This window comes from Mytilus californianus, unplaced genomic scaffold, assembly GCF_021869535.1.
Source record: "Mytilus californianus isolate M0D057914Y unplaced genomic scaffold, xbMytCali1.0.p SCAF_1, whole genome shotgun sequence".
In the NCBI taxonomy this organism is placed as follows: Eukaryota; Metazoa; Mollusca; class Bivalvia; order Mytilida; family Mytilidae; genus Mytilus; species Mytilus californianus.
In genome coordinates, this window is record NW_026262581.1 from 122,593,377 (window position 1) to 122,607,615 (window position 14,239).

General features: G+C 32.3%; 2 protein-coding genes across 5 annotated transcripts in view; one reads left to right on the forward strand and one right to left on the reverse strand.

Moving 5' to 3' along the window:
* Positions 1-3,107, reverse strand: part of LOC127711888 (protein phosphatase 1G-like) — a 37,972-nt gene extending 34,865 nt beyond the window's left edge. The window contains exon 1 of the mRNA XM_052218052.1: positions 2,908-3,107. Coding sequence (XP_052074012.1) covers positions 2,908-3,018 — 111 coding nt within the window. The 5' untranslated portion in view covers positions 3,019-3,107. The remainder of the gene's footprint in view (positions 1-2,907) is intronic.
* A 153-nt stretch (positions 3,108-3,260) lies between these two features.
* Positions 3,261-14,239, forward strand: part of LOC127712155 (nuclear receptor-binding protein-like) — a 46,296-nt gene continuing 35,317 nt past the window's right edge. For 2 of the 4 annotated variants that reach the window (XM_052218430.1, XM_052218440.1), the window contains exons 1-3: positions 3,261-3,476; positions 5,691-5,813; positions 13,729-13,830. In XM_052218430.1, coding sequence (XP_052074390.1) covers positions 3,360-3,476; positions 5,691-5,813; positions 13,729-13,830 — 342 coding nt within the window. In that variant the 5' untranslated portion in view covers positions 3,261-3,359. The remainder of the gene's footprint in view (positions 3,477-5,690; positions 5,814-13,728; positions 13,831-14,239) is intronic. The other 2 variants (XM_052218449.1, XM_052218458.1) reach the window with 1 other exon arrangement.

A 14,239-nucleotide genomic window follows, 5' to 3' on the forward strand; every position in this document is an offset into this window, starting at 1 on the left:
TGTTTACGACGGACGGACAGACGGACGGACGGACAGAGGTATACCATAATATGTCCCGTAAACGGGCGTATAAAAACATGGGTTCTTAACGCTTTTATTCGCTATCGTTTGCGTTATTTACCCTTACTTGATTACAGTCGTCACGTAAATCTATTTTTATAATATTTATAATTGGAAATGTCCTTTCGTTCTAAAAATAGAGCACTGCATTAAGTAGCTGTAATGGGTCCTTGTTGGAATTTTCCGTTGCTCAAAAGGTACACGTGTTTATGAAAACATTTCGATCTTCTCGGCTTTTATCCAATTAGTGTGTGACATGCTGTCATATTTTTTCGAATTGCTCAGGATTTATCATAACATACAATGAATTAAAATGAAAGTAAATGTCCGGTAAAAATATTGAATAGAAGCATGTTTTCAGCGTCTTTTTGATAGCTGAGGGAAAGTTATGATGATAACAAGACTCAGCTAGTGATTTTAGGAAGCGGCCATTGAACGCACGGGCGTGTTTGCGTACCATAATGAGAACATTGCTAGAGCGATAAACACGGGGTTCCGTCAAAAACGAAATCAGTTGGAAAAAGTGAAAGGCCAAATCAATTATGACATGATATGTAGTTTGAAAGCATCGGAAACCAAAAGTTCTGATAAGGGACAACTAAACCCAGATTTATGTAAATTGAATTAAACGAAAACAGTTTATATTATTTTTTTCATTTTAGTTGATGAGTGAATACACATATCCGTTTTTTACGTCAATGCAGCTTGACACTTTCTTTGTTTTGGTCTAATTGTTCTAGATGCTTATAATTAAGATAGTTGTACATGTCTTATTGGCAAGTGCAGTATAACATTGTCATTTATTTACTTGATGTTGCAGAATTATTTGTAAATTTAAGTTGAATGTGGTCTCCGTCATTATAAACCACCCTATAAACCTCAAGGTTTTGGGGTATATCTTAAATCTGGAAACTACTTTTTATTTTTATTAAAAAGTAGATCTGGCAAATAGGTGAAAGGACTGGCAAAACTTTCTTACAGCACCTAAATTTCACATATATTACACAAAAATCTAAACACTTAGCCACACCTACCCCAACTATAATTAAACTGTAGGGTGATCATATGGGATCTAGAAAAGCAATTAGTTCCTGTCCAACTAGTGACACCAGCTGCAGTTTACATAAGTTTTGAGAAATACAAAACTGACAGAACGTTTAAAACAGGACACAAATTAAATGTACAATTGCTCGTCAGTGAATAAACCAAATAAAACAGCTAGCACATATTCTACAAAGAAAGAAACACATTTAAGATGGAAACACATCTGGGGTTGATATAATGTGATTATAACATGCCTAAATATTCAATATTGTGTTGCTGAAAAAACCCAATACATTAAGGAGCTTGGTGGTGAAAAACCCAATTTGATATTTGCTTGAGGGGTGAATTGGAATTGATAATGCAATTAAAAAACTTTATCACCCAATTACATAAAAAAATGGTGGGTAAAAACCCCAATTTGTGAATTCTTATCTGGAGCTCTGATCTATATTTCATTTATATGTTGTTGAATATAATATGAGGCAGGCATTACCTGTGAAAGGGGACGAAGTCTATATAAATTATTTTTTTTAATTCAGACATAATTTATGTTCTAAATCTGTTAAAAAAGAAACGGAAATACCGTAACGTTTCCGATTTTGGTTCTGTTGTTAGGGATTTTAGTTGTGACGTTATTTTAGTTATGACGTCATATTTAATGTAAACAAAGAAATGCTATCATCAGGTAACGTTTTTTCATATCAAAGAATAATTAGAAATGAAATTGTTATTGTGTTCCTTCCTATATTTTACTGGACTGATAAATATATATTTCACTCAAAGTCTCATGACAAACGAGACCAGAAGAAGGAAGTAGATTTCTGCGCAAATGCGGGAATTAAAAAAAGTTACCAAAAAAAAGTTAACGATTTTGAGTTCATTAGTACAATGAAAATTTCGGGAAATTTTCCCGATTTTTTTTTTTTTTATTGATTTTTCTAATGTAATAGGGGACTTCGTCCCCTTATTATTGTCTGTATTTGGATCACGCCTCTATTGTGCTCTTTCCAATAAATATTGAATTAAATTGAATAGGTGGTTACCCCATTTTTAAAGTGCCTTCCCTGGGTACCATGTATGTTTAAATGGAACAACCCTTAGTAATTAAGTGTATTGCTATCAAATACAGATATTAAGTTTTTTTGTTGTTTTAGAATCAAGTGACATTCTAAAAACGTAAACAGGTTTTCTTTAATGTTTTGTGAATTATTTTGAGGAAATGAATAATGAATATTGTCAAGTTCCTTCATATAACTGATATAAGACTTGTAAAAGAAAAGGGGAAGATACCAAATATGCTTTGTAAATACCAATTTAAGGCAATTAACAGCAATCATAAATAGTTAACATTTAATAATTAATTATTTAATCACAAAAAAAATATTTCATTAAAAAAATCATGAATTTTATTCATCAAAATATAAATATATCTGAATAACATCTAATAATTTAACCTGTATTTGAATAAAAATAGGTTGCAAACGAACCCAGGGATGAATGTGTGGGGTGCCAAAGTGTAGGGTGCAAATGTGTTATGGGAGCGAACGGACAGAAAACCGAGGAAAAATCTGACGAATGTATCACCGACATAATTTGACAGATTTAAAGTAATATCGAAGTAATTTTCGAAAATTAGTGAATAATGGTAGCCTTATAAAGAGTGTTTGTTTACAAATCTTTACACATCATCATTGAATTTTATCAATGTTTTCATCAATGTGAGTCGTTCAAGCAAAAATTAGATTAGCCTTTCAAGGCGTCATAATATTTTTAAGGACAAGATCATGATCATGTTGTTTTCACCTCTTGCGCCATTCGCCAACCCTGCATTGAAGAAGCCCCATATGTGAAACCTTGACATGTCTCGTCACTTGAAATTTTTTCAGTGTTTGGCGTCGACAGATAAACACCCATTTTTACGATAAATCAGTCAATATCTTTGGTAAACATTCCACATTTCCACATGTGTATTTCGCGGTTAGTTCCCCATTGGTCATGTGATCAAATAACAAGTCCGACGAAAATATAACCTATTAAACAAGAGGTGAAAATGAATAACTTAAAATTAAAAGATTGTCTTCAACTATATTGATAAGTTGATTTCTTTGTATATTACCTGGAGGGTGTGTCCCTTTCATTTCTATTTTTTTTAGTTCTAATATTTGCTGCTGAAGGTGAGATTTATCAATTTCCGTCTGCTCCAAAAGTAAATTTTCGTGAGTATTCTGAAATTTCGTACAGGTAAGAATTTTGACATGGGAGATGCAGACCAGGAACAACCAGAAAAAAATGACAGTGCAGACGAGTCAGAAGATGAAGGGGAAGTCTTAGAATATTCGCCATGTGGTAGATGGCAGAAAAGAAGAGAAGAAGTAAGATTTGGAATATGTTTCCAAATAATGTTAAAAAAATAAAGAAAATAAAGGATTTCAAAATTAGTGTTAAAGAGTACTTGACCAAAAGTTATAGTGCGGCCTCATCAGACTTCTTTTTATATTATTAAACTCACTTTTTATTCAAAATATTCTTATATGAATTTTTTATGTCATATTAATTTGTGTGATATCTTTTTTGTATGTCGAAACTATAAGCCGTTTACATGAAGGGACCCCATTGGAAACAAGCTTTAAAGCTTTCATGGGTTATCCCTGATAAAATATCAGCAAATGTTTTCCATGCAGTTAAAGATTATCTACACTCATAAAATACCATTATATTTTACAAAGTATGTGTTAGTAATGTCTTTATGTATCGTATATATTGAGTATTGTATTAACTCATATGCTTGATATTTTATTGAATAAAATATTATTATATTATTATTATTTATTGATAGTATTAGTAATAAATTTTACTTTGTTGAAAACGTGTTCCAGGTTATAAGGACCACTCACTTAAATGAGTAATGATAAACGTTTCAGCAATAATATCCCAAATGGAATATGATTTACTGTGCAATTGTACAGTTTGGTTTAAAACGTATTAGATATAGGGGGACAGACGGAAGAAAATAATGAGGGCTTTCGTGTCGATCCGGCCCCAAGTCAATTTGTCCCAAGTCGTTTTGTACCAAGTCAATCTGGCCCCATATTTAAAGGGTGATCTGGCCCCAATTTAAAACATATTTATAAGAACTGATTGTTTGATGAGTCTTTTACACCGATTGACTGAGAGCTAACCAGTGTAACACATTCAGATTCATTCATTAACAAACAACTCAGATTGGTGTATGAGAATCTGTGACACTTGACCCATGATATTGTAAAATTTAGTATAGACATCATACAGCAATGTATTTTGCATTGAGGTGTTGGACATTTTCCAGTAAAGGCGTACAAATATGGATAAGTCTATTGTACAATGTAATAAAATGAGACAGGTGCTCTTTGATGATCTCCTGAAAGGTTGTTGGTGCATGTTTACTTTCATGTGTATCATATCTTTTGCTAATCAGATATACAAATTTGTGGGAAATTGTATGGTCCTTATAGTGTAATCAGATACACATCTTTGCAGAAAATCATGTGCTTCTATATGATGCTTGAGGGAAAATTTAGAAAACAACAGTTAATGGGAAAGAAGTTTTCAGTCATGTAATGAAGCTTTTTTTTCGTGAATGTGCCACCCAACTATAGACGAAAATTGATCTTTCTACCATACATGTATGGGCTTTGGTCATTGTTGAAAGCCCTATAGTTGTTAATTTCTGTGTCATTTGGTCTCTTGTGGAGAGTTGTCTCACTGGCAATCATACCACATCTTTTTTTTATGTACATGATGTATATGCTCTAAAGTGAGCAACTTCTTGTTTTCTGGTAAATAATATTCTAAAGATAAATAATTATATTGTAAAAGTTCAGTCTTTCTTAAATTATTTAGGTCATGGCACATAAATATGATGGTATTGAAAAAAATATATAGATAAGAAATTAAAGGTAAAAGCTTGAATTAAAAAAAATTATTCTTTATTATCATCCATATTGTTAATTTATATATAGGAAATCACAGTATACATGGAATAGGTGCCTGTTATCCTGAAATACCTTGATTTTGTGCAAAAAGTTGACTGTTTTCTGTTGTTACGGTTCCAGGGGCTGAACAGCTGCCAAGCTAAGCATGAAGGGTTTTACTCTTAGATTATTTCTTAACTGAATGGCTAACCGTGTAAAAATGTTGGTACTCAGAGAAGTATAACATAGGTAATATTGAGTTTCCACATTTTCTGGATCGTCAGTTTTAACTTCATACATCTAACATGCTGTGATCGGTGCAAAATCGAAGAAAATTAATTAATTGCTGTATGCACAAATCATTCCTGCACATTATCACCAATTTTCAACTCAATGCATACGCCAAAACAAGGTATTTCAGGATAACAGGCACCTATACTGTGGAAATTGCATATCGCATATGTGGTATAATGATGTTAAACAGTCTTGTGAACTTGTAAATATTACAGTTAACGTTTATATAACTTGCAATTGCTATGTACATATTTTGGGGATAAAATATAGTTACATGTGAATGCTTAGATGAACTTTTAAAGAGATGTTTTAATTTAAGTATACTGTAAAATATTTCTGTAGGTAGAACAGCGTGATGTTCCAGGTATTGATTATGCCTTTCTTGCTATGGATACAGAAGAAGGTGTTGAAGTAGTATGGAATGAAGTACAGTTTTCTGAAAACAGGAACTTGAAGGCTCAAGAGGTACTGCATTGATATACCATTCCAGCATTCATAATTAAACCCTTTGTAGTAACTGTGTAGGGTTATCACACTGGTCTAGGATCAAGTTTGAACAGTATATTTTTATGCCCCTGCCGTAGCGGTGGGGGCATTAAGTTTTACCCTTGTCTGTCTGTACGTATGTACGTACGTACGTCCCAAAAATGGTTTCCATTCTCTAACTTGAGTTTGCCTCAACCAAATGTTATGAAACTTATACACAATGCTTATTACCACAAAACACAGATCAAGTATGAATTTTGGTGGCGTCACTTTAACCGTTCTAGAGTTATGCCCCTTTATAAATGGAAAAATTGCAAAATTTTTAGTTTCCGTTCTCTAACTTAATTTTGCCTCAACCAAATGTTATGAAACTTATACACAATGCTTATTACCACAAAACACAGATCAAGTTTGAATTTTGGTTGCGTCACTTTAACCGTTCTAGAGTTATGCCCCTTTATTAATGGAAAAATTGCAAAATTTGTATTTTCTTCTAAATATCAAGTAATTTTTATACGACCGCAAAAAAATTTTTGTGGTCGTATATTGGTATGACGTTGGCGTCGTCTGGCGTCGTCCGAAGACACATTGGTTTTCGCACTCTAACTTTAGTTTAAGTGACTGGATCTCTATGAAATTCTACCACAAGGTTCAATACCACAAAAGGAAGGTTGGGATTGATTTTGGGGGTTATGGTACCAACAGTAAAGGAATTAGGGGCCAAAAATAAGCATTTTTGTAACTTCCAGACATAACTTGTGTATTAGTGTATGGATCTCTCTGACATTGTACCACAAGGTTCCATATCACAAAAGGAATGCTGGGATTGATTTTGGGGGTAATTGCCTCAAAATTTTAGGAATTAGGGGCCAAAAAAGGGGCAAAAAACAAGCATTTTTCTAGTTTCATGACAATAACTTGTGTGTTAGTGTATGGATCTTTCTGAAATTGTACTACAAGGTTCCATATCACAAAGGGAAAGCTTGAATTGAGTTTGGGGGTAATTGCCCAAAACATTTAGGAATAAGGGGCCAAAACGGGGCCAAAAATAAGCATTTTTGTCGAGCCTTCGACTTTTGTCGAAAAAGCGAGACATAGCGATCCTACATTCCGTCGGCGTCGTCGTCGTCGTCGGCGGCGTCCACAAATATTCACTCTGTGGTTAAAGTTTTTGAAATTTTAATAACTTTTTTAAACTATCCTGGATTTCTACCAAACTTGGACAGAAGCTTGTTTATGATCATAAGATTATATTCAAAAGTAAATTTTGTAAAAAAAAAAAATCCATTTTTTCCGTATTTTACTTATAAGTGGACTTAGTTTTTCTGCCAGCAAACATTACATTCACTCTGTGGTTAAAGTTTTTGAAATTTTAATAACTTTCTTAAACTATCCTGGATTTCTACCAAACTTGGAAAGAAGCTTGTTTATGATCATAATATAGTATGCAGAAGTAAATTTTGTAAAAAAAAAATTCCATTTTTTCCATATTTTACTTATAAATGGACTTAGTTTTTCTGCCAGTTAACATTACATTCACTCTGTGGTTAAAGTTTTTAAAATTTTAACAACTTTCTTAAACTATCCTGGATTTGTACCAAACTTGGACAGAAGCTTGTTTATGATCAAAAGCTAGTATCTAGAAGGAAATTTTGATAAAATTTTGTTCCATTTTTTCGTATTTTACTAATAAATGGACTTAGTTTTTCTTCCAGTCAACATAACTTACATTCTGCAGTTTAAGTTTTTAAAACATTTATTAGATTCATAAATTATCCTGGATTTTTACCAAACTTGGACAGAAGCTACTTACAATCAAAAGATAGTATAGAGAGGAATATTTTTATAAATTTTTTTCCTCATTTTTGTTGAGCCTGCGATTAACAGCAAAAGTAGGCGAGACACTAGGTTCCGCGGAACCCTTACGAATTTTTCTAGTTTCCAGACAATAACTTGTGTTCAAGTGTATGGATCTCTCTGAAATTGTACCACAAGGTTCCATATCACACAGGGAATGCTGGGATTGATTTTGGGGGTAATTGCCTCTAAATATTAGGAATAAGGGGCCACAAAAGGGGCAAAAAACAAGCATTTTTCTAGTTTCATGATAATAACTTGTGTGTAAGTGTATGGATCTTTATGAAATTGTACTACAAGGTTCCATATCACAAAGGGAAAGCTGGAATTGAGTTTGGGGGTAATTGCCCTAAACGTTTAGGAATTTGGGGCCAAAAAGGGGCCAAAAAACACATTTTCCTAGTTTCCAGACAATAACTTGTGTTCAAGTGTATGGATCTCTCTGAAATTGTACTGCAAGGTACCATACCACAAAGGGAAGGCTGGGATTAAGTTTGGGGGTGATAAATCATAAGGGGGTTCAAAAAATTGGGGGGGGGGTTTTCCTTTTTTTTCCTTTTTTTTTTCTTTTAAAATTTTCCATTTTAAGTTGGTTATTTCTGATTTATATTTAAAAGCAAATAATAATGATATGGTAGGAGATACACACCAAACAGGATGTGTAAATTATTATATAATAAGTATTGTGCAATAGCAAGAAATTTTCAATTGCACAGTATTGCACAATAGCAAGAAATCTTCAATTGCACAGTATTGCGCAATAGCAAGAAATCTTCAATTGCACAGTATTGCGCAATAGCAAGAAATATCAAATAGCACAATATTGCGCAATAGCAAGAAATTGTCAATTGTACAGTATTGCACAATAGCAAGAAATATTTAATTGCACAGTATTGTGCAAAAGAAGATACTTCGTATAAATTGCTTATTTCTTGACCAATTTCAATGGGGTTTTATTCTTGAATTTTTGGGGTTCTTTAATATGCTGAATCTAACCGTGTATTAAGTTTTTGGATTTTGGGCCCCGTTTTTAAATTGGTCCACATTGAGGTCCAAAGGGTCCAAAATTAAACTTTGTTTGATTTCATCAAAAATTGAATTATTGGGGTTCTTTGATATGCCGAATCTAACCGTGTATTTAGATTCTTAATTTTTGGTTCCGTTTTCAAATTGGTCTACATTAATGTCCAAAGGGTCCAAAATTAAACTTAGCTTGATTTTAACAAAAATTGAATTCTTAGGGTTCTTTGATATGTTGAATCTAAACATGTATTTAGATTTTTGATTATGGGCCCAGTTTTCAAGTTGGTCCAAATCGGGGTCCAAAATTAAACTTTGTTTGATTTCAACAAAAATTGAATATATGGGGTTCTTTGATATGCTGAATCTAACCATGTATTTAGATTTTTGATTTTTGGGCCCCTTTATCAACTTTGTCCACATTGAGGTCAAAAGGGTCCAAAATTAAACTTTGTTTGATTTCATCAAAAATTGAATTCTTGGGGTTCTTTGATATGCTGAATCTAACCATGTATTTAGATTTTGGATATTGGACCATAATAGGTGAATGTCCAATTTAAAATTTTTAAGTTCTTAGACCACATTCATTCTGTGTCAGAAACCTATGCTGTGTCAAATATTTAATCACAATCCAAATGCAAAGCTGTATCAAGCTTGAATGTTGTATCCATACTTGCCCCAACTGTTCAGGGTTCGACCTCTGCGGTCGTATCAAGCTGCGCCCTGGAATCAACTACAATCAATGCTTTATACAATGCAATGTTTAATTTTGACTTCCACTGATAAAACACAGATCAAGTTGAATTTGGGTAGTGTCACTTTAACCATTATTGAGTTATGCCCCTTTATAAAATTTTTAGTTTCCATTCTGTAACTTAAGTTTGCCCCAACCAAACTTTATGAAACCTATACACAATATTCATTACCACAAAACTAAGATCAAGTACAAATTTTTTGTTTCCGTTTTCTTACTTTAGTTTGCCTCAACCAAATGTTATGAAACTTATACACAATGCTTATTACTACATAATACAGATTAATTACGAAATTTGGTGGCGACACTTTTACCATTCTTGAGTTATGTCCCTTTATAAACATAAAAATTGCTGAATTTTTCGTTTCTGTTCTCTAACTTTAGTTTGTCTCAACCAAATGTTATAAATCTTATACATAACCGTTATAGAGTTATGCGTGTTTACAAATAGAAAAATTGCTGAATTTTTAGTTTCTGTTCTCAACTTAAAGACCAAACAGCCTATTCAGTTCTACCAGTGATTTTTCCTTAATATTTTGTGTGAAGGTATTTCGTGATTTGAGGAACAAAATATGATAAAAAAAATTGGGGGTCACCGACTTAGTTTTGTCACTATAGCAACCTCAGTTTCGTGTTTTCCCGAATATTAACATGATATTTGCTTGTTATTTAAACTCTCAAAAAATCCCATTATATCAAACCTACAAGCATAATTCTTGTTTCATGTTAAATAGTAGATTTGTGTCTATCAAATACAGGTTCAAGAGTTTAAGACTCTTATTGTTTTGATCTTAAAAAATATGATTTATTTCATTCCCGCCAAAAATAAAACGCAAGAATGAAAAATGTTTCAAGTATTAAAAAATATCTACCAGTGATTTTTTCATAAAAATTTCAAGAAGGAAAGTGCCATGTGTACTCTTCAAAATAAAGCAAAAAAATGTATATGTCACCGACCTTTCAAAAAAGTTATGATTAATTTTCATGTTTTTTTTCTCGTTCGTTTTGAAGAAAAGAGTTGTCTTTCTTCAGAACATCGAATCTGACGTCATAGTACAAGTTTTCCTTGCTGGCGTACTGTTTGAAAAAAATTGCAAATTGGACGTTTGAAACCCACATTTAAATTTTCAAGAATCAAGAATAACAACTATATTCACCTACTTTATTATCCGGTAATACAAGAGATCACATTTATGTATCAGTATCAGATCCATGATGTTGTTGCCGCACAAAATTAACCTTCAGAAACACCATCCGTCGGAAAGAAAAATTGTTCGAAATAATCTTTTACGACGCTTTAGAAAGGAAAGTCTGTTTTTGTCCTCTCCCTCTCATTAGCAAAATCATTGAAAAATAAAAAGAGAAATGAAAGATGATACTGGCTAACTTACAGACTATTTGACTATATTAGACTAGATGTGTGGGTTTTTTTGTCACGTCAATTTCAGAACTTCGCCCTAGCGCACTCTTTCGCTACTGTTGACAGACGGACAGACATTAGCACGGACGGACTTCTTTATACCATTATGTGTCCCGACTAAGACGAGTGTATACAAATTATTCCATCTAGTTTGTGGATTCATTATTTCTGAATATTTAAAATATAAGAAAATTAAAATTATAGGTATAATATGTGAATTGAAGTTTTTGATTCTAAAACGTTTTACATCAATTTAACCTATCATAAAATACGATCCCCGTTGTTACTACCTCACGTGTTTTGAATAAACGAGACAGTAAATATAAAATACAAATAAGTTTTTAATTCAAAAATTGGATTAGAATCTAAGAAATAATTTTTCGTTGAAAACTATACAGTATTTCTCAAAACAGGATGAAATATTATGAATCTAAATAGCTCATTTTGGAAATTAAAACAACGACAAGGTTGTATGTATAGATTGTCGGCATTGAAAATCGAAATTTGTTTTCAATCTTTCCGGTCATTGTAGCTTTTTGAAAGTGAGAAATTTTATGTTGGATTTTATTCTTGAAGCAATTGTTTTTTGTCATAAGTTAAATTTACAACAAGTTTAGTTTTCAAAACCGTAAATTTTTATTTTAATTCACATTCACTGATTATATTAATTTCTTATATTTTTTGCCTTAAGCTTCTGTGAGATCAGGCGAAATCTTTATCATTTCTCCTTGAGACAATTTGAAATGAAACAAATGACAAAAGACAATGAACCTTTATCATTTTTATTTTTACTATAATATTTTGTCAATTAAGCAGTATAGATAAAATTTAACTTCATTGCAAGATCACCATTATTTTACGAGAATCTTAAAGAAATAAGTTAATCTCAACATGCATACGTTGCCAGTATATCGAAATTTCTAGAAAGTATTGTTTATCGGCCATTACCTTCTGAAAACTCAGTTTTGAAAATCACATATTAAGTTAAAATTCTAAGCGTAAGTCATATAAATTTACCAGTGTAAAGTTACACGGGCGTACGAGATTTGCGCCGATTTAAAAAAAAATTCGATCTTTAATTTGCGCCGATTTGATTCTTTCATTAGCGCCTATTTTCTTTTTTTTATCACTAGCCCTGATACTTTATTTGCTATGCGAGTAAATAATGTACATGTAGCAAACCTAGAATGTATATTGCATGGTAATATATGGATATAAATAGTGTTCCCTTATGTTTAAGATAATTTTGGTCATATTGTTCGAGAACTTCGTTTTGACACGAGAAAGAAAAGATGGACTTCGTTATTGGCAAGTACAACAAGTATAGAAAAGATAAAATGACAAGAAAGGAATATATCAGATGTGTGGCATATAAATTCTCGGCAAGATAATAATTCATTGTACTAGTATTACATTTTAATGGATTTTATTGTGGTGCTTTGAAATGCTGTAAATAGAATTTTACTCCGTGATTTTAGTGGATGTAAACAGAGTGCACAATATCTTTTAAATTGACTTATCCTGCTCGAAATTCTACTCCCACCTCCCCTTTGTGAGCAGGGGACAACAGTTATATACATGTTATAATTGACAATTCGGCATAACATATGTACAACTGGCTAACGGAAGAGGTTTATTTGATAAATAAAAAAATAACTTTCACCTATAATTTACCTGTACACAATCGGCGCAAATGAAAGACAAAATCGGCGCAAGTGAAAGAAAAAAAGTGAAATGCAGATCGGCGCAAATGCAAAAAGCCGAGTTCAAAATTTATATTTTTATTATTATTTTTATTAGAATGGAGGTTACAGATAGTGTAGTATCTTTTGTGTCCATTTGTGTTTAATTTCCACTAGGTAACAGTGCGACGCTTAATTCCACTTTTCTTGGAAGACGTAGTTTTCAGCGTACACCATGTTGGAATCCGTGAAAAACGCGAAATAGGACGTTATAATTTGACGTTTTTTTTCATGGCTAGAAACAACGTCATAGAGCTTTTATGTCACTACCAAGTTGCGTTAGTTGATGCGCATCAACAATAGGCTGTTTGGTCTTTAAGTTAGCCTCAACCAAATGTTATGAGACTTACACACAATGTTTATTACCACAAAACTCAGATCAAGTTGAAATTTGGGTAGCGTCACTTTTACCGTTCTTCAGTTATGTCCCTTTATAACTATATGATATGCAAGCAGGGGCATCATCTGTGTCCACATGTGGACACTATCAACATTTATTTTAATATGTATATGGTATCATATGTAATTTTATTCCCATCATTCTGCATCCATCATCATAAACTTATTCAAAAAATATTTTTATTCAATACAGTTTTAGAAATTCAATCCAAAATATCCTGAGGGTATTTTTTGGGGGTTTCCAATTTAAACTCTGACCTACATTTTATGGTTCACATAAATATTAAGTTTTATGTCAGAGTTCAGATCTTATACACACCTATGAAGTGAATTGTAATTATATAACTTGCTGAAAGAATGCATCAAGGGGAGAAACATCTTAAGAAAAAGAAGGCCAATATGACATAAATTTTATGCTTCATCTTTACTTACTTTTTGTGACCAAAAGAACTGAATTACGCTAAAATATAGTTGCATCTTTCCTCTAGGACCAGACAGGTTATTTTAATGGATTGATATACTTTCAATTTTGAAGATTAATTACTTATTAGCTTAAGTCAAATGTAGAAAATAAGAAAAAGAGTGTCAGACAATGATAATATATGTACATGTAGTACAAATACTTTAAGTTGATTAACGGATTTAAATAAATTCAGATCTGGTAAAGCAAAAATTGATTTAAGAATTTTACTATCATTGCAGGACAAAATAAGACAGGTGTTTGATAACTTAATCCAATTAGACCATCCAAATATAGTCAAATTTCACAAGTACTGGACAGACACAAAAGATGGCAAATCAAGAGTAAGTAAATATTAAAGTTAGGTTCATTTATATTTTGCTGTTTTGCTCTCAAAACAATATTCTTTAAATATGGAATACAAGACCCTTATACATCTTTATTTGACAAAACTATAACAAAAATGAAATGGAAACACCTGATTAACCAAAAAGTAAACACGTGCTGGATTGAGCGGATCCAACAATACTCCTCGATGTTCAGCTCTCTACAATACCTTGGTGGAATATATCGCATAGGAAAATGTCACCCAACCGCAACTACTAGCTCAGCAAACACTAGAATATCTCAAGAATCCCAATCCGTTTAAAGATCCTGACTGGAAGCTATATACTGCAAACCAAAAGAGCCGTATTCAACAACACTAATCCTGATCCAACCTGCATGTTATGCTGAAAAAGTGATGAAACTCTT